Source organism: Caretta caretta, chromosome 5, assembly GCF_965140235.1.
Source record: "Caretta caretta isolate rCarCar2 chromosome 5, rCarCar1.hap1, whole genome shotgun sequence".
In the NCBI taxonomy this organism is placed as follows: Eukaryota; Metazoa; Chordata; order Testudines; family Cheloniidae; genus Caretta; species Caretta caretta.
In genome coordinates, this window is record NC_134210.1 from 62,198,950 (window position 1) to 62,220,083 (window position 21,134).

A 21,134-nucleotide genomic window follows, 5' to 3' on the forward strand; every position below is an offset into this window, starting at 1 on the left:
GACTGTTCTCTTGGGAGTTAGAGATAGGTTAGTCTGTGGTTTTGTGTCAAGTTAACGGTTTAATGTCGTAACAATAAAACAAGGGTTTAACAATATTTTATTTCTTTTTAGGCCAGGGATAGCCCCCAATCCTTTTCCAACACAAGAGCACTATCAAGCCCCACAGCAACAGGTACAGGAGAGAGGCTCTGTTTCTAACACTGCACCCCCTGCTCCCCAATTTCTACCACAACCAGAAATGAAGGGAGAGGGAAAAAAGGGAGGGGGGAGATCTTAAGGTGGGAAAGAGTGGGGGAGGAGAGGAGAAATTCCCAAACATGAAAAAAAGGAGAGGGCGATGAAGTGCTGGAGTGGGGGGAATGGATAATTCCTCTAAAGTAGAGGATAAGAAGGGGGACTTGACAGCTGCATTTGAAGTACTTCCACAGCTAGAGTGTCCCCAATGCAGCCACTAATATAGTGAACCATCAGAATACTGATCTCCTGCATTGCCCTCTGCAGCATACCCATTAACCGTAAGGCACCACCAACATTCCTGCCTGTCTATGTGGTTACACCATAAAAGTGAGCAAATCATTCTGGCGATAGAACTGAGCAGGTTTGATTGTTTCATTGTAAAGACGTAAATAATCAAAGAAAAAACAAATGTCAGAATTGCAAAGTTTACATTTTATTGAACTTAAATTGGTGTAGAACAGAGGGGCAACAATGGCTCAAGTGTTCATTAGTTAACAAAATGCCCCAGGGTGTTTCACTTTATGACTCTTAACATAGTCTGTGTGGAATTACTGAAAAATAGTTGTTGTTTTAAAACAACGCTTCAAAAAAGGCAGAAAGGGGGATTCCAGCCCTGTTTTTCTTCACATTACCACACAGTGCTGTCTGACATTCCCGGTCTTCCTTTAGCAATGTCAGTTTGATAGCCTTCCCCAAAACTGAAAAGGCTACCAAAGTGCTACCCACATCTCTTCCCATCAGGTACACATGAAGAAATTATTTAGTAACACTTATGAAAATAATTAGCTGTAAGGAGACTTCCAAGTAGCAAAGGCAAACAGCAAGTCTATATGGAATGAATGCACATTTACACTGCCAGAAACAGAGACTGGCTGTGCTATTACTATTATTTCAAAGTAAAAGTCACAGTATTTGAACTGCTTAATCAATCCAATTTTTGTTTAAGGCCCGTTAAGTAATGTGCCTCCAACACTTATGTCTGCATATGCTTTACATAGTATCTTGGTTAAATAGTTTGAGGGGGAAATTATTGTAAAACTTGCAAAATCAACTGGATACTTAGAAAAATTAACACCAAATTTAAAAAAAATTCAAAGTAGCCAGCAGAGAGAGAGAGAGAACTTATGTTCTCAAAACCACCACTTAACCGCTACAATTTTAAAAATGCGCTAACTCTCCTCCCCTCAATTCCTCCCATCAGACTAACAACCTAGTAACACTGAAAAACGATCCCCTTTGTGTATGAATTGTTTGCCATTAGTGGGCAGCTATTCATTCCCTTTGACAGAAACTATCAAAATGGTGTTTCAAATGTTTTATCACAGTGTATTTAAATGCAAGACTCATTGGGTTCCCTAAAAGCAGACACTGACTCCCCTTCACCATTTCACTAAAACCTACATAGGGCTGACTTAACAGTAGCATAACTCAAGCCAAGTTTTGCCACCATTTGCAAAAAGTTGAATCTGTTTGAGTGAGTGGGCAAATTTTATAGGAAGGGCAATACTATTAGAGGCCTTACTTCAACAGGCTCTGACATTTATTCAACAGGAATGTAGACTCCAGGGAAACAGCAGATATGTTGAATTTTGCCATACATAGGCTATTGGGTATATTTGCAAGGCTTGAGAAACGCTCAATGCAAAGAACAAAATTTAAATTAAGGGTTTTACAGTAGTTTGTCAGGTCTAATGATAAACAATGCTGGACCTCTATGAAAGATTAACCTCCAGCTGCAATAGATACCTGTAAACCAGAAGATGTGTGCCAGCACAGGTGACTCCTTTTGCACAAAAAGACAACATGAATGCTTCAATTGCAGTAGGCTAATTTATAAAGTGATGGTATTACAAACAAAGTAGGCACTGAGATAATTACTACACATACTGTCACTGCTCTAGAGTAACAACAGAATAGATGTTACAAGGCTGTGCTTTGCCCTGCAGTTACATTTCAGATACAAGAACATTTATTGCCTAAAACAGCCCATTTTTAGAACCATACATTATTTGTTCAGATTGAACAATATAGCCATTGTGATTTCATTTTTGCTGATGGACCAACCTCTAAAGTTGTTATACCAAAACTGAAGTCAAGTGACAAGACATTGTGTTTAAGTTTACACATTACTTTCATAACCTGTCTGGGATCTAATTCAGCCCTAAAAGACACATTTATTTCAATGGGAGGCATTCAATTTCCTTTGCATCTTACACTTTTAACAAACATTCTAGTAATTCAAAACTTAACATTGTGATTGTACCAATTACAATTAATCAGGCAAAAGCACCTGAAATCTCAACATATTGTGTTAGAGACTTCAACTCTATACTAAAGCAGTGAAATCTGTACATATCTGTAGTGTAACTGTAACAAAGGTCTGATTACAAGGGACTTTTCTAAGCTATTGAATCTTTCTAGTTAATGTAACAGAAGGACTGACACTAAAGGCGAACTCCACTGTTCCAGTTATTTTAGTGTATACTTTCTGGCAATTCTAGAAAACATTTTCTGGTTTACAGTGATACACAACAATTGTTTTGATGCTGGAGATAAAGTTTATTAAAGATACTACCAAAATTTTGGCAAACATTCCAAAACCAGATTTGTAAACATAATGCTTCCCTTTTCAATTGGCAGCACTTTGAAAAGACAAATACAGTAAGACAAGTAAACAAAAAATTAATTCAAAATGCTTAATTTTTTGACCAAATAATTTATGTTCCCACATGATAAAGTGATGGTTTAAATCAAATTAAACCAATAATCTGCATGAAATGAAAGTTTGTGCTGTTTGATGATCACAGTATTTTATAGTTAAATATATCTGTTCTTTGTTATATTCCTGGCACCCAGGAGAAAACTCTTTAAATATACATTTCATGTAGGCAATAGTTTCTTGGCATATCTCTCTTCAAAAAAATACTTTATAGCAGTATATAAATAGGTCACCTACATGTCAAATTTTATAATTTTGCCCAAAAACTATAGATCTGTTTAATTTTTGTAAAGTATCAATTTCCCCTGACATTAATAAAGCTGACAAACTGTTGAAATGGAAATGCTTTCATCTTCCACAATAGAAGTAAATTTTATAGGAAAAAACCTACAGCAACACTCCTCAGTTGTTTTAACCTGAGCGTTCGGCCTACTTCAAGTAGCAGCTTTTTTTCTCCCCCCATCATGCTCACACCCATACAACCTTGCACACATACAGTACAAGCACACGCTTTCAGACGCTGGTAGGCCACAGAGTGCTTCCCGTTGTTTTAATAAAATGGGAAGCAGTGTAGCTAATAATTTAACTACACTAAGCACACACAAGCAAACACCTTAAGGCAACCATTGCAATGGGGGTTTAAATTGCAGGGGTAAGTTACTGTTGTCGATAAAGAGGCTGTATATAGCTTTCATATATATACACACACACCTCTTTTTAACCCTCCAAAACAATGTTTTCACTTCCTTTAAAAATTTTGTGCAAATTTTAAACCTTCTACCGTTTAAGGCAAAGAGTTTGCATTAACAAGAAAACAGGCTTATATTTATCCAAAAGCATTTCAACTTGCTACATTTTTTTTAAATGTGCAGAACTTCAAAGTCCCCAGTATCTACTGGTAAAATGATTTCCATGGACAAGTATAAGTCTTAAGGAAAAGAAGGGACCAGAAAAAAGCAGCTTCAAATATGCAGAGAAGCAACCTCAACAACAAAAGTAGTAACTCAAGTCTGCTAATACTGAAACTTTTGTAATGCAAAAGTTTAATCTTTTTAGAATCTTAGAGCAACTCATTTGGAATTTTAAATAAATAAGCTTAAGTTTATTCACATCATCTGGTCCAAGCAGAGCTTTAGTGCCATGACTCTGCTTGTCGTTGGTCAAATTCACCTATTAGTCTTTTAATATGAGCCAGTTTGTTATGAAGATATTCACATCTGTACTTTTCCTCATGATAGTTGGGACTGGACTGCAAAGAAAGAGAAACAAGTCAGGGCGCAGAAACATTTTTGCAACATTTTAATCTGAATGCCCATCACTAAAAACGGCATCCAGACCTTGTACACAGAATGATTATGAAAAGTGTTTAACCTATCCATACTTCCCACCTCCCAGTTGTACACACCTGTTTGATCTTCCGATATTCCTTTAGGACTTCCTCATGAACTACCTGCAAGAAAGAAAATTGAAATAAAGATCCCTTGAAGACCATTTCACTGTTGCAAAGTGCAACTGAATATTAAAAGGGTAGAAGAGTGGGATGAAGATTTTCAGTTTTACCACACAGACACTTAAGCCTCGTCTACACAAACATTTAGTTCATGGCAAGCTGGAGTATGAATCTACCCCGCACTAGCCCGCCATGGACTAACTGCCCGTGTAGGTCCTGCTGATGTCCATTAATGCACTTTTAATCCACATGGATAGTTAGTCTGCAGCAAATAGATTCACATCCCAGCTTGTCAAGAAATAAATGTTTGCAAAGACAAACCTTTATTCTCTGGTCACCCTCCTGCTGTGGAGAAGAGCAAGTCTGCAGACAAAGCTGCGATAAGGCCATGGAGGGGAAGTGGCTATGTTTGAAGATCCTCTTGTATAGCCACTTTCTCAATGCCCCCTGTAAAATATTGTGCAGCCACGTGCTACTTAACGTAAGGCCTTGCCTACGTCTAAGGGGAGGGATCTTCTCCCACCCTCCCAAAGCCTGGAAAACCTGTAAGAAAAGTTGTGGAGTTAATATTTCCCGAGACAGTATTAACCTCGGTTGCTCACTGTTCTTTCAGCAAGGTCAGAGAAACTGAGGCCAGTAACAAATAGCAGCATAGCTATTGGTCCTATGGGACTGCTATGGTTGGAGTAAAGATTATAGAGGAACAAATTCCTCTGCATAACAGGACTATATCCACAGTTCAGGAACAGTTTCCTGGCCCATCTGCTGCCAACAACAGGCCCCCTTGGGGACGCAGGTTATGGGGAAAAATTTAGCATTGCTGCTCCAGAGACTGTCCATTAATTTATTTATTTCCTCCCACTCATATATTCTGATCCCACACAAGAGCGTGAGCTACAAACAGCACTAAACTTCTCATCTTGCACAAACCTACAATGCCACATACTACACAAACCTAGAAGCATATACTTCAGGTCAATAGTTTGTTCGATGATCTGGCACCCTGCAATTTGTTTCAGTGATTAGCCTAGACCTTGGGAGACCACGGTTCATTTCTCTGCTTTGCCACAGACGTCTTGTGAAATGGGGCAAGTCAGTGCCTCCCCATGCCTCAGCTCTTCATTTTTAAAATGAGGACAATAGCACCTCCCTACCTTGTACGGGTGGTGAGAGGACAAATACAGTTGATTGTGGGGCTTTCAAATCATTTGGTGATGGGATCAAGTACCTGAGACAAAAGATGCTTCTGCCAAATTAAGTGTTTTACTCTACCAAATTATACATCATCTAAGGATTTTCTGTGAAGTCTGATTTTTATCTTATATATTAGTTTTTAGAAAGTTTGGAGTATTGGGCTATATGCTTAAATATTTGGGGTTTGGGGAGAGGAAGAAGAGGGTGATTTAAAAACAAAGCAAAAGGTAAAACCGGCTCACAAAATGCCTTCTATTCCTCTTTACCTGATACTCCTTAGATCCTGGAGAAAGGAGCTTACGCTGAGCATCAAGTTTCATAAATCTTCTAGTGACATTCTCCATCCTGGCATGTAAGCTTCTGTATTCATCATACTCTGCATTGAAGTCATCCTTGTAACTCTGGCGTTGCTCATATGAGACAATAGCTATATATTTTCTAATGGAAAGAGTACAGTTACACTTATCTTCCATGAAATGCCCTTGGTATAAAATTGTTACAGTTCATTGCAAGTAGCTGGACCATACATTACTAGACAGTCCACTTCTCAGTAAGTCAAAGATTTGACTAATTTAAAATATACTTCTGTCTTGTTGTGAAAATAGACAAATATTAAACTGTACACTTTGGTTGAGGTGTTTTTTAGAGTCTGTATTACAAATGGTCTTTAACAGAACCTACAATTGCAAATTGCAGTCTATACATGTCTAAGTATTTTGCTCTATATGGTCTTTATTCAGAAGTCATTAGACTATCTACAACTGTAGGTGCATACGCAGAACAGATAACATGCATTCAAATTAAACAGAACCAATACCTCTATTTAAATAAGTACGGAGCTGCTGGCAACTCATTTCCTATGATGGCCCCTTAATTTCAGAATTTGTTTCCCGTATTGATCTGCTAGAGCAAAGTGCATTTACCTTCTGGGAACACTGCTTAAGCAGACCAGTTTTTTTCTGGCATTTGGGAGGGTTTGAATTGATACAATAATTTATTTCAAGATTTGGCAGATGTGTCGCTCTTGAATAGGAATTAGTATTTTATCCTAATAATTGTGCTGTATTAAGTAAGGGTCAAAGTCATCTAAAGAATCTGTGGAACATGATAGGCAACATAAAACAAGCCATGATGAGGTCTGCAGCTGAAAGGGACTATCACAACATTGCCAGGCACAAAAAAAATGCTTCTGCTCACAGTTGCTACCAGATGCCCCAAAGTAGCTGAGGGCCTAGCAAGGCCAAGCTGCCAACCTGTGTGTGTGATTAAAAGTAAGCAAACAATCAAAAGAGCAGATATAATCTGTGTCTTTTTTCCAGGTTTCTCAAATACACTGTTACCTTCGGTCATGTCTGACTTTAGCCTCAGCCAACTGGCCCTCATCCAAACCTTTATTCTGACCAGACACTGGGAAAGCCCATCAACTACTATGTCCGTGTTTCCAGAGGCACTACAATCCCAAGTGCCCCACATACATCAAGCAGAAGGGAACAGCAGCAGCATTTAGGGCAGATGAGACACTGCCCAGTAGTACTCTCTGGATGCTCTCAGATTAAGTAATGGAGCAGGACCACCTCCATCTATTCCTTTCATGACCCAGAGGTATGTTTATCTTGTGATCAATGATGTCAAAGCTGTCAGATTTTTAAGTAGTCTCTGTTCTACATCCAGGCTCTAAAAAGAACGAGCAGCTCACAGGGATCAAGGAAGTTATTGAGGTTACAGGGACAAACCATCCTGATGCGTAGAAAGAAGAGTAAATATGGCAGGCGACCAGCTTGGCTTAACAGTGAAATCCTTGCTGATCTTAAACAAGCGAAGTGCCCCACAGGTCGGTCTTGGGGCCGGTTTTTTTCCCCAATATCTTCATTAATGATCTGGAGGAGGGCGTGGATTGCACCCTCAGCAAGTTTGCAGATGACACTAAACTCGGAGAAGTGATAGATACACTGGAGAGTAGGGATAGGATACAGAGGGACCTAGACAAATTAAAGGATTGGACCAAAAGAAGTCTGATGAGGTTCAACAAGAACAAGTGCAGACTCCTGCACTTAGGACGGGAGAATCCCATGCACTACTACAGGCTGGGGACCAACTGGCTAGGCAGCAGTTCTGCAGAAAAGGACCTAGGGGTTACAGTGGACGATAAGCTGGATATGAGTCAACAGTGTGCCCTTGTTGCCAAGAAGGCCAATGGCATTTTGGGAAGTATAAGTAGGGGCACTGCCAGCAGATCGAGGGACGTGATCGTTCCCCTCTATTCAACATTGGTGAGGCCTCATCTGGAGTACTGTGTTCAGTTTTGGGCCCTACACTACAAGAAGGATGTGAAAAAATTGGAAAATGTCCAGCGCAGGGCAACAAAAATGATTAGGTGACTGGAACACATGACTTATGAGGAGAGGCTGAGGGAACTGGGATTGTTTAGTCTGCAGAAGAATGAGGGGGGATTTGATAGCTGCTTTCAACTACCTGAAAGGGGGTTCCAAAGAGGATGGAGCTAGACTGTTCTCAGTGGTAGCAGATGACAGAACGAGGAGTAATGGTCTCAAGTTGCAGTGGGGGAGGTTTAGGTTGGATATGAGGAAAAACGTTTTCACTAGGAGGGTGGTGAAACACTGGAATGTGGTGGAATCTCCTTCTTTACAGATTAAGGTCAGGCTTGACAAAGCCCTGGCTGGGATGATTTAGTTGGGGATTGGTCCTGCTTTGAGCAGGGGGTTGGACTAGATGACCTCCTGAGGTCCCTTCCAACCCTGATATTCTAGGATTCTATGAAGTTTTTTTTACACTCCAAAGTATCAGCAGAACTGCTTTGCCACCAGCTTCTCTCGCTCATTCCTCTTTTTAAGCAACTTAACTGGCAAATTTCTCCTGAAGGAGATTGACAAATTTGTCTATGGTAGATATCAAAAGCCAGGAGAACATGAATCACAACTGGTCATAGCCCAAAAACTCCACTAGTACTTCCAGAATCTATGAGCCCTGTCCAAGATTGAAGCAGAAAAGACGCATATTTATTTTCCCAACACTACAGATACAATCTAGTCCAAATTAAGAGCGATTTAGGAAGTAGTTTTCAAATGCAACTAACATTGTTGTCCTAAAAGCTGCTGCTTAATGTTCTTCTAGAAGATGCCCAATCAACACAGTTTGTACCCTTCAACTTTTCAGGAAATGCTGATGAAATGGTAATTTTGAATAAGATGAGAACAATAGTGTCTTTCTACATTAAAATTCATATTGTAGGAAATATAGGCAATACATAAAATCAAGACCAACTGTAATCCAACAAAGAATAAGGCAAGAGTTTTGAATGTTGTCAAGACTTTTGCCTATCTACATCAGCTGGTATTCCACATAATACATCCTCCACATAGACTCTTTCTTTAAATTTAATGGGCTTGCTCTGTTTAGTAATCCATGTTTATTCATCTCCTTTTGTGACCTATTTTTGTATAATCCTAGGATGTTATACTACATATAGCTGGAGTTAGTATAGTCCATTTAAAGAACTATTTATTGTTAGGTTTTATTGAATTTAATTGGCACAACAGAAACTGATCCACTGCAACTATGGTGATTTGCAAGTAGGGATTTCATATGGGTAAAGATAGAAGCAAACTCTTATTTTGCAGTAATCACTGAATCGAGTGCTCAAGCAAAGTACTACCATTACTGTACATCAGAAGGAGCCCACCTGAAGAGGAGGGTACACTAGAGTGGAATATAGACCTGTTTTATTTTATTGCTCCTAGATTTATGCAAAAGCAAAATGAAGTCACATAGGTCTTATCAACTCTGATCAGTGTATGAGTGTCATTAAGTTGGACAGTATTTCTATGCTTACTCCATGTATGTGTTATCATTGCCTTAATGTAATAATTATAGCTGGTCAGAAAAATTCCAACTACACAGGAATTTTAATGGAATTTGCGTTTGTCAAAATCAAATTGCTTTGTGTAGACCACTCAATTTTGGAAATCAGGCTGGTTTATGATGAGACTGCCTGCTTTCCTGCCAGCTTGCTGATCTGGTTCCTTGACCACAGGGCTTCCAGGGTCTGCCAAGTGGACTGCTCCATCCCCTTTTGCAGGACATTTCTAATTTACATTCTGAATCAGAACAGAAAAATTTGAAAAAAAGCAAAATTCCTACATGAAGTGGAATATCCTTCTCTTCCCAGCTGTAACAATGTTATTTGCACCCAACATGCCAAGTTGTAAGTTAGCTTTGTCATCACCATGCTTGGGTGGTGACTTCATGGCTTCACCCTCGCTCCATATATGCATCTACTGGTGGTATGGTACTTGTCTTTCTCCGCCATATTAGTTCTGTTGGAGGGGCAGGATTATCAATTGCTCCAGGGGGCACGGAATTGAGAGAGAAAGGAGTTTGAAAGCTGGGCCAAATTTATTTTCATTCTTTTCATGCATGTTTATCAGATCCATCTTTTATCGTGTTAAAGATGATGGTACAAGTTAAAAAGACTGTTAGAGAAAGCTTGCCCCCAGTTGGGACTGAACTCATCTGCCAGAAATAATGTTGCAGTTATTCCTGGTTTAACTGAGCTATAGTTTAATCAGAGGGCAGGATTAGCAAACAGAGGAGCAGTCCTGCCCCACTATTTTACCAGACATGTATATGCAAGAGAAGGGGCATGTGCTGCAGTGACCACAGGGCTCATTGCCAAATATATCAGCGGATATATTTGAACGTGCAGGCAATGAGATTCTAGCACTGAAGTCATATGTACACTACAATTAGTCACTGTTTTATATTCTAGCAGCATGCTAGTTAGGGTTGAGTCAGCATTTCAGTTCTGGCCACTTTAGAACTGCCATCAAAAACCTCACTCCTTTCTCCTTTAAGTTGAGGAATGAGTTTAAGAAAATCCATGTTGACTTTTTTTGTAGTTTTTGGAATAAAAGAACTTCACAGAATAGCAAAAGAGTGCTTTGTTAGTAGCACAACTACCACTGGGTAATATGTTATTTGATGTTTACATTTTGAAGAAAAATGTAAAGCCACCAATAAAACTGTAAAAAAACAGCTGCTGAGCATCTTCAGAAGCTATAGGTAGGATTTTTAGAACTGGTCCAAGGAATTCTGGTAAATATTGATTTTTAAATGTTCCAAAAATACATATTTAGCCAACAGATTGGCTCTGCTACAGTAGTTTCAGTCTGAGACAAGTTCTTAAATTCTAGAAAATGTTCAACATTCAGCTGTGCCAAGACAAGAGTTACACAGCTAAATCTTACATTTTTGGCATATTGAAAAATTTCACATAATCTTCTATGGAATGAGTTAAGGAGCTAAAATTAAGATTTATTAGCACTTCTCAGTTTTTCACACCTATTTATTCATTTTAATATGCTCACCACTCTAGTTTCTAGGTGCCATATGTAAGTGGAAAAATGTGTTTGCTGATACATTTTTACTTCTCACTATGTACAGTCATAACCAAGGCTCTCTGTACTCTTCAGAAAGCTCATCCTTAATTTTGAATCAAGGTCCCCTGATTTTTGCAGCTCTCTGGTGAGCAGTTTTATGGTAAAATGGATATTTTCTGCAGCAGTTTCAAGTTCAGCCAGTGGTCAGGCTGCATCAAAGCTTTAATAGCTTAACACAGTTTGAGTGGATGACATCTGATGTAGCATTACAATATTCTTTGAAGAGTCTTTTTAATTATTTTTTTAAATCCAAGGCAAGTTTGGAAACTATAAACTATGCCAGGGTGGCCAACCTGTGGCTCCGGAGCCACATGTGGCTCTTCAGAAGTTAATATGCGGCTCCTTGTATAGGCACCGACTCCAGGGCTGGAGCTACAGGCACCCACTTTCCAGTGTGCTGGGGGGTGCTCACTGCTCAACCCCTGGCTCTGCCACAGGCCCTGCCCCCACCCCACCCTTTCCCATCCCGTCCCCTGAGCCTGCCATGCCCTTGCTCCTCCCACTCCCCCTCTGAGCCTCCTGCATGCCACGAAACAGCTGACTGGGAGGTGTGGGGAAGGAGGGGGAGGCGCTGATTGGTGGGGCTGCTGGTGGGTGGAAGGCACTGAGGGGGGGAGCTCATGCGGGGCTGCTGATGTATTACTGTGGCTCTTTGGCAATGTACATTGGTAAATTCTGGCTCCTTCTCAGGCTCAGTTTGGCCACTCCTGAACTATGCACTAGATCACAAATCTCCCTCTTTAGAAATACATCACATACTGTGTTTCACTAAAAAAGTGCTGACTTCCAACTATTTTCCTATTACAGGTGGTGCTGCTTTAGTTTCAGTGACCATTTAAAAAACGAACACAAGGGCTTCAGGCTCCTACAGGGCTAAAACCATAGGTCACAGAAACAGAGAAGTGTTCCTATGATTTAACTGTAATTGGTGTTCTTTTCATGCCAGATAAACCTAGAACTTTCATTCAGGGTGCAGGGAATGTAAAGTTGTAGTTAGATATACGTAGCTCATATAGAAACATACCTGAGCATATATTTCATGATCATTGCTAATGTGTGTTTTGTATAGATATTTTGTACACACGTTAGCCAAAGTTATATTATTTAACTGAAATGCAGCAAGGTTACAGTTATATATAAACTGTATAGACACGCACACGCACACACTCTCTATATAATGTTATAGTGACAAAGACCATTAGAGACAAAAAGGTTGACAAATTCAACTTTAACCTACTGTACAAAGGAACTTTTATATTGGTGAAAGTCTTCAAACATTCACTGAAATCCCTCACTCACGTTTTAGTTTCTTTCATATTTGTAGCAATACAAAAATTACATTTAAGCCAGGATTTGTTTTGTCACAGCCCATCCTCTCCTGTTATTTAATCTTGCAAGGACATCAGTCCTGCATTTATTACATCACAACCTGTCGTGGAAATTGCGAAGTCCTAAACACAGTGTTATGACTTCACTGGAATATCAGAATGCGAACACAGGTGATGAGGAAGACATCTTGCTCAGAATAAATCAGATATATTGAAAGCAGGGCAGAAAACACCACCCACTCCACTTACAGAGTGACAAACTGTTCTTTATCATAGAAAAAACATGAAATGCTAGGCCTGAGATTAGGAGGAGACTCAGCAGGAAGCAGTATGCTAAGGTGTATGGCATGACTGGCCAATTCCTTCCTTGGGCCCAACACCAGACAAACTTGAGCCACTCTACAACACAAGGCCCCCAGCTATGTGAAGGACAGTACAAACTCCCAAGGTGCACATTAGCCTAGGGGATCACCAGTCCTCAAGCGCCTGCCATTGTTCTTTCAACATTTTCATCTATGCTGAGCGAGGAGGAACATTTTGTCTTGTGGAAGTCTTTGGGAATAAATGGAGTCAGTTTAGACGTCACAAAGTGAGGCTTAGCCATAATTTGATTGCAGGTAGTATTAAAAATTTAGTAGACAGTTTTATACTTATTACAATTAAACTGTTAAAGGTAAGGGCTAACAGCTGGGTGCAAATAAAGTAAATGTTATAGGGGAAAAAAGTAAAAAAATGTCATCTTTTCTATTAGTGCTTCATCAGTAGGGCCCTACCAAATTCACGGTCCATTTTGGTCAATTTCACGGTTATAGGATTTTAAAAATCATACATTTCTTGATTTCAGATATTTAAATCTGAAATTTCACAGTGTCGTAATTGTAGGGGGCCTGACCCAAAAAGGACTGTTAATCCCCTAGCCCACCCCCCGGTATTTTTAGTAAAAGTCAAGCACTGGCCATGGGCTTCCATGATTTTTGGTTTGTTGCCTGAGACCTGTCTGTGACTTTTACAAAAAATATCTATGACAAAATAACCTTAATCACAGTAAGCATAGGACTTAGATTTGAAATTTCAAATATAATGTAAGGCAGATTTTAAAAAAAACATAATTCAGTTTTTAATCCATGCTGTCTAAACTCTTTGATGCAGAATCGTTTAACTATATATGTTCCATAAAGAGTATTTAATATAATAGTAAAAAAATATTCAAAACCAAAGATTCCAATATTTAACTTTCCTGCTGGGCAATTTAACCACTAAACTGGGAGCAAGTCTACCACCCACTTTGTTGCTTTATTTCAATACCCTGTCTGCTCAAGAACTTCACTTTTTAAAGCACTTCCGAAAAAATATTCTTAGATATTTAATGCATAGTGTGGCACTACTTTTAGAACCAGCAGCACTGACATGGCCCTTTAAAAAGTCACATTTTGGTAACTCTTCCATTTTCTAATTACATAAGACCTTTCACAGTTGATCTTTGAACTGCCTGTTGGTGCATGGCATGAATTTTGTCAATCTTAGGCCTAATTTTACTTACACAAAGTAGTCTGGTAGTTCACTTGTTGATGAAGGATCTGTAGAGTCAGTGCAAGTCTCTTTAACACCTATATGGAAATAAAAAGTTGACATTTAAAAAGATTCTAATATACCTAATGCGATCCAAATCTGAAGTGTCTGGAACACTTCTTCCCAGGAATTGTATTCTGTTGTCTCACCATGTAATCATGACTAAAGCGCAAAACTGTTTATAATAGGGGCCATACGACCAACTCTACAATACGCAATACCAGGAGTTTAAAGCACATTAGCTACTGTAGAATCTGTACAACAAAATAATGCAATCTTAACCCACGGTCAACCTTATATCATCAAGATAAATTGTGGCATCTGCACAACCATTCAAAATCTGAGGTGGCAGATGTGGCCACACAATAGGAGCTAGAAGTTTTACATCAATATGCAACTCTCACGGGACCAAACTAAAGGACAATAGGGTGGAAAGCCAAAGTGCTTTTCCTGGTGCAAGAATGGTCCCTCTCCTCCTCCTCCAACTATGGGTAAGCAAAGTTTATAATTTAATTTGAATACTTTCTATACAAAAGAAGTCCTTATAGCATTTTATGCAAATCTAATTAGCATTCAGACTTCAATTTTGAACAGAAGATTTCCTCATTAATATGGCAACATTGGTTTTTACAGGAAAAAAGCAAGTCAATATGTTGCTCTTCAGGAAGGTGTTATGAAAGTAATGTAATCCCTAAATAATCCATCTGTTTGCAAGCAATACAAATGGGACTATTTCCTCTACTTTAGGAAGAGTTTGTGTTTTAAATTCTTCTCATATTCCTAACAGAATGTTAGGAACCATTAGGAAAGGGTTAGATAATAAGACAGTAAATACCATAATACCACTATATAAAACCATGGTAGACCCACCCCATCCATTCTGCATGCAGTTCTGCTCGCCCCATGTAAACAATGATATATTAGAATTGGAAAAGGCACAGAGAAGGGCAACAAAAATCATTAGGGGGTATGGAACAGCTTCCATACAAGGAGAAAGTAAAAAGATACGGACTGTTCAGCTTAGAAAAGAGAATTAAAAGATAAGAGAAGGGTCTATAAAATAATGGATGATGGGGAGAAAGTGAATAAGGAAGTATTTACCCCTTCACATAACACAAGAACCAGGGGTCGCCAGATGAAATTAACAGGCAGCAGGTTTAACACAAACAAAAGCAAGTAGTTCTTCACACAACACAGTCAGTCAACCTATGGAATTCGTTGCCAAGGGATTTTGTGAAGGCCAAAAGTATAACTGGGTTCAAAAAAGAATTAGATAAGTTCACAGAAGATGGGCCTGTCAATGTTAGCTAAGATGGTCAGGGTCGCAAGCAACACCATGCTGTGGGTATCCCTAAACTTCTGACCATCAGAAACTGGGAGTAAAAATGACATGGGATGGGCCACTCGATAAATTGCTCTGTTCTGTTTATTCCCTCTGAAGCATCTAGCACTGGCCACTGCCAGAAGACAGGACACTGGGCTAGACTGACCACTGGTCTGACCCAGTATGGCCATTCTTATGTTGTTATTCATTAAGTATATTTTCATATGTGGGATTAGTATTTAGAACTTACTGGCAAAACAGTTATAAATTTAGTTTTGCTAGCAAGTTTATGAACATACCACCCCACATATGAGAAGTTAGTGTTACCCTTAAACTGTAGAACACAGTTATTTTGAACAACAGAATATTCTGGCCAAAGCACTCACTCAGGCTCCAACAGTTAGAGGTTGTAAGAATATATATGATTCCGATCAGAAGTATCTGAGTAAAGCAATTATATTTATACCAAGAGATTACTCTTCCTATAAATGACATTCTTTGTACTACAGAATCAAAGGACTGGAAGGGACCTCAAGAGCTCATCTAGTCCAGTCCCTGCACTCATCAACTAGATCACCCCTGACAGATGTTTGTCTAACCTGCTCTTAATAATCTTCAATGATAGAGATTCCACAACCTCCCTAAGCAATTTATTCCAGTGCTTAAACCACCTTGACAGTTAGGAAGTTTTTCCTAATGTCCAACCTAAACCACCCTTGCTGCAATTTAAGCCCACTGCTTCTTGTCCTATCCTCAGCGGTTAAGAAGAACAATTTTTCTCCCTCCTCCTTGTAACAACCTTTTATGTATTTGAAAACTTATATCCCATCTCAGTCATCTCTTTTCTAGACTAAACAAACCCAATTTTTTCAATCTTTCCTCATAGGTCATGTTTTCTAGACCTTTAATCATTTTTGTGTCTCTTCTCTGGACTTTCTCCAATTTATCCACATCCTTCCTGAAATGTGGCACCCAGAACTGGACACAATATTCCAGTTGAGGCCTAATCAGAAGTGCAAAGTTTAATAGGAACTATCAATTCCGTGAGAGATACAAAATAAATAAATATTATACAAATAAAACCTATGTTATCCAAATTTCAGTACTATGAACAAAAATCCAATTTTAAAAAGGAGTATTTTTTTTAAAATAAAAATTTTACACAACAAGGTCTTCCTCTGAAGGTGCCCCAGCAGGTTGTGGGTGCCCTAGCAACATAAATATCAATTTAAGGCACAGTATAGAATTTTACTAGGCATTTAGAATTCTGTAACTGACTGACAGTACCCTGAATGCCACCATATACTGGTGTACTGAGCACAAAGATTTTCAGAAACATATATTCCACCCCTACAACGGCAGCCATATTGTGTGTATAAATGAATAGGAAAGATCCAGCTTTATCCATCAGCAGTCTACAAAGTGAATCGAATCCATACAATCAGCTCTGTTTCCAGAGGAGAAACAATTTTAGACTAGGTGAGGGCTGAATCTGACTTCTGAATTAACAGAAGATCATTTAACCTTGCATTTCACGTTTCAAGTAATTGCCCTTACTTACACTTGATATTTGTTTATTAAATGTCAACATTAAACTTTGTAGCTCCAACTGATATGTTATGGATTTTGAGTTAACAGCCACATTCCACAACCTTTTAAAAAAATAGTATTAGGAAAGCAAATATATTTGGTAAGCTTTCATTTGGTTTTACAAGCACGATTTTAAGATTTTTTTAATATCCTCTCTATGACTGCTTAAAGTAGTTGTAAGAATAATTTCTGGAGCAGGCAAGAGGAAGGAGAGAAGTGTCCAAATTTAAACTTTAGTTTACATCTGAGTAAACTGCAAGGTTTTTTGTAAAGAGAAAACAGTCTCTTCCCAACTCTCAGAGATCTGGAATAAAGATTCACAATGCTAGATTTTTTTTTTTAAACACAAAATTACTCTACAATTGCTACTGTACTATAATTAAAAATAATTTGCAGTTAAGTGTATGTTATGCAACATTATCTCTTCCTTTAGTGTGTACTTTTACTTGTTAATTTGCAAAATTCTTATTAATTTTCTGTGGGTTAGTCTTCCAGCCACTGTGAAATGAGAACATTGTACTGTATGATCAATCAAATTTCAGTTAGTTTGCTTTTTCTTTAGAAGTCATTTCACAGCCATGAAGTCAGAGTCAATTCTCTGAAGAATGCAGTAAACATTAACAGTACTGACGCCCATTGATAAATTGATTTGGCCTAATACAGTTAATAATTAAACTGCCCTGCATTCAAAGTGGTATGTGAACACCTTATAGTTTATAAAACAAAACCAAAGTAGTATTCCTTTTTGTTCTCTCCTTTTGACTACCCAACACTCCATCCAACAATGAAGTGTTTATAATTTTTTAAAAATATGAATTATTCCTGTTATTCAAAAGCTGAAGTCAATCTTACCAAAAATAAAATTGAACAACATTTTGTTTGGAGTGCCAATATAGCTGTACTTGTGTACATGTGTCATTCCTCCCTTTTGTTTTTGTATAGCCTTAAAGCTTAGTAAGGTAATAATTTGCACTTTGGTTCAGGTGAAAATTGCTATATGTAAAGGCAGGTAACTATCATTATTCCCATTTTACAGCTATGGAAGGAGGCAGCAGAGAGAGGTTAAGTAACTTGTTCAACATTTAGTGAATCAGTAGCAGTTAGGAGTGGAACTAAGGTCTTATTTCTGGTCCATTGTTTTACCCACTAGATCAGTCTCACTTATCCATAAAGTAATTTAAAGTGCTGCTTTTTTAAATACCTTCACTTGAATCCAAACTGGAATTTTTCAGCTTGACAATTTCTTCTTTCTTAAGGTCTTTCTCCTTTTCTTCCATACTCTCCATGTTATGTTTTTTGATTTGGTCCTTCTCCTTATGTTTTTTTGACTTCTTTTTGGATTTTTTGTGCAACACTGAATGTACCTCATCTGTTGACTTTGGACACGCTAACTCAACTGCAGTGGGTGCTGGCATTTCCAAAGGAGTCCTAGAGGTATATTTTTCTTGCTGGTCCTCAAAGATGCTGTTGCCATTCTGACTAAAACTATCAACAGGCAGGTCTTGAGTCCCTCGGCCTTCAGGAGTGCTAGGGGAATTGGAGTTAGAGTTCACCGGTTGAGGAGGATTTGAAACAGGAAGGCGAGTTGAAGGAAGCGTTGGAGGAGTTGGGGTGGCAGCGGCTGCAGGGGGAGGTGGTGGGGGTGGGGGTGCAGTAGCTCTCTCATTGGAAGCAGTCAAGTGACCATTTAATGTTGGTTGAACTCTATTGGTAAGGTGAGATATTCTTGGTTTTTTATTCATTAAAGGATCAATAAAATCTGAATCCAACAGCCGTTTCTGCAATAAAAAAAGACCATTAGTTTCCATTTAATCCAATTCTAAGGTATGTCTACAACAAACTGATTAAAACCTAGTCTCTTATGCTTTCTAGTTTATCTTTAGATAAGATGAAGATCACGACAACTAAACATGTGCTTTGTTTCATGCTTAAAAAATAAATCTAGATAGCTTTAAAATTTTTTTGTCATCCTGAGACGATCCCCTTCAGATCTTGACCAAGACTTTGGAACCACGTAAGACATTGTCTGGGGAAGTATCACAGTCCATGCTGGAACATGACAGGTTAGTCAGTACTCTAGATATTTGTGCAGTGCAGATACATTCAGTAAGTAAACAGTTGCTGCCTCTATATAGTCTGTTTTATTCAAGCAGTTCCAACCCATATGGAACAGTGTGCACATCAGAAAGCCTAAACCTCAAAAAGGGGCAAGGAAAAATCAAGTTTCTGCTATTCTCTAAATTATCCTCAGAGAATACTGGAGTTCTTTTGAAATACTATCTGACTCATGTCAGTTTGCTTAACAAGCATATATTGCTTATGTTTCAGTACAAAGCAGTGCCTCTGCCCAGAAGTGCCAAGCAGAGCTCTGTACCACACAGCTGAATTACTTCCAGATTCAGTGTGTGTGTTCGAGCAGATGAGAAGACAGAACTACACAATTTATACTATTTCACTACCATGAGAAACAGTAGCCAAAGTTGGCAAGAAACGGGTATGTATTTATTTCCCCAACCCAAATATGTTAATGACCTCAGTACAGGATGTTCAGTACTTCATTTCACCTGTCCCGAAACAGCAAATGAAAGCACCACCCAATAATTTTTAAGAATGCTCTTCTACTGCCTTTGCTATAGTGCTATTTTATATTTTTACTGCAATCACTGATACTTTATCTTAAATAGTGCTTTTCATCTGAAAGTCTCCCAGTGCTTTATTAAAGTGGGTATTATCTCAATTTTATAGATGAACAAGGGAAGCACAGAGAAATAAGTGATTTATCCAAGGTCTCAGACACCTGCAGCGAGGCTGCATCTAGAACCCAGGTCTTCTCACTCAGTTCCATCCTTTACCCAGTGGACTACACTTAATCATAACTGATATCTGAACAACACCCACAGCAAAAATAAATTAATTTTTTCCCAGAAACAATATTGCTGCCCTAAAACACCCTATTTCTGTCCTGTCCAGTGTAAATACTGCATTTAAACTAAGGGTTAAAAGGCTGCAGCATAAAAATGCCTGCATGACAGAAAAATCAAATATCAAAATAATATGACAGTACAGATAGACCGAACACCCACAGCATATGCCAGGGTTCCTTCCCCACTCTGAACTCTGGGGTACAGATGTGGGGACCCGCATGCAAGACCCCCTAAGCTTATTTTTACCAGCTTAGGTTAAAAACTTTCCCAAGGCACAAATTCCACCTTGTCCTTGAACAGTATGCTGCCACCACCAAGTGATTCAGTCAAAGAATCAGGGAAAGGACCACTTGGAGTTCCTATTCTCCCAAAATATCCCCCCAAGCCCTTACACCGCCTTTCCTGGGGAGGCTTGAGAATAATATCCTAACCAATTGGTTAAAATGAACACAGACCCAAATCCCTGGATCTTTGGACACTTAAAAAAAAAAAAAAGGCAGTTCGTAAAAGAAGAATTTTATTTAAAAAAAAAAAAAGAGAAAAGGTAAAAATCCCCTCTGTAAAATCAGGTTGGAAGATAACTTAACAGGGTAACAAAAGATGCACAAAACACAGAGGAACCCCCTCTAGCCTTAGTTTCAAAGTTATAACAAAACATGGATAAACCTCCCTCCAGCAAAGGGAAAATTCACAAGTTGAGAAAACAAAGAAACTAATACACCTTGCCTGGCTGTACTTACAATTTCAGTAATATGAGAGACTGGTTCAGAATGGTTTGGAGGACATGGATTGATGTCCCTCTTATTCCTAAGAGCAAACACAGAAACAAAGAACCCAAAACAAAGCCTCTCTCCCCCGCCCCCAGATTTGAAAGTATCTTTTGTCCCCATTGGTTCCTTTGGTCAGGTGCCAACCATGTTATTTGAGCTTCTTAACCCCTTACAGGTAAGGAGGAATTTTAGGCCTTATGGTTATGACAGCATACAACAGGGTACAAGAGTTAAGTAATAAAAATATCTTGCCTTCATTTGAAGTACCAAGACACACCAAGATAAATTCTTTGGCAATATATGAGGTATATTTTTTGTCTAAGTATTTAACAACCAGAAAGTGACTGACACCTAAAAAGTTAAGCCTTTGAGGACAAGTTCAACCCTGAGTAAGGACACAACTTTTGCCAACATGCTATTAATAGTTACATTTTGTATGGTCACTTATGAGTTCAGATACCATAGCAATAGGCTATGTTTGAGAATCTATGTTCACAAAACATTTTATGAGCCATCTACGTAGAAGTCTGGTTTACTACAACGCTATCTGATCTCTAAAAACAGGGTTATTAA

At 38.7% G+C, this 21,134-nt stretch overlaps 1 protein-coding gene across 2 annotated transcripts in view; it reads right to left on the minus strand.

Annotated features, from left to right (window-relative positions):
• Positions 1-648: 648 nt before the first annotated feature.
• ELL2 (elongation factor for RNA polymerase II 2) overlaps positions 649-21,134 on the minus strand; it is a 66,506-nt gene continuing 46,020 nt past the window's right edge. Inside the window, exons 8-13 of one of the 2 annotated variants that reach the window (XM_075128589.1) lie at positions 18,069-18,645; positions 13,925-13,991; positions 5,867-6,038; positions 4,728-4,949; positions 4,362-4,406; positions 649-4,205 (exon numbers count right to left, since the gene is read on the minus strand). In XM_075128589.1, coding sequence (XP_074984690.1) covers positions 4,089-4,205; positions 4,362-4,406; positions 4,728-4,949; positions 5,867-6,038; positions 13,925-13,991; positions 18,069-18,645 — 1,200 coding nt within the window. In that variant the 3' untranslated portion in view covers positions 649-4,088. The remainder of the gene's footprint in view (positions 4,206-4,361; positions 4,407-4,727; positions 4,950-5,866; positions 6,039-13,924; positions 13,992-18,068; positions 18,646-21,134) is intronic. The other variant, XM_048850583.2, reaches the window with a different exon arrangement.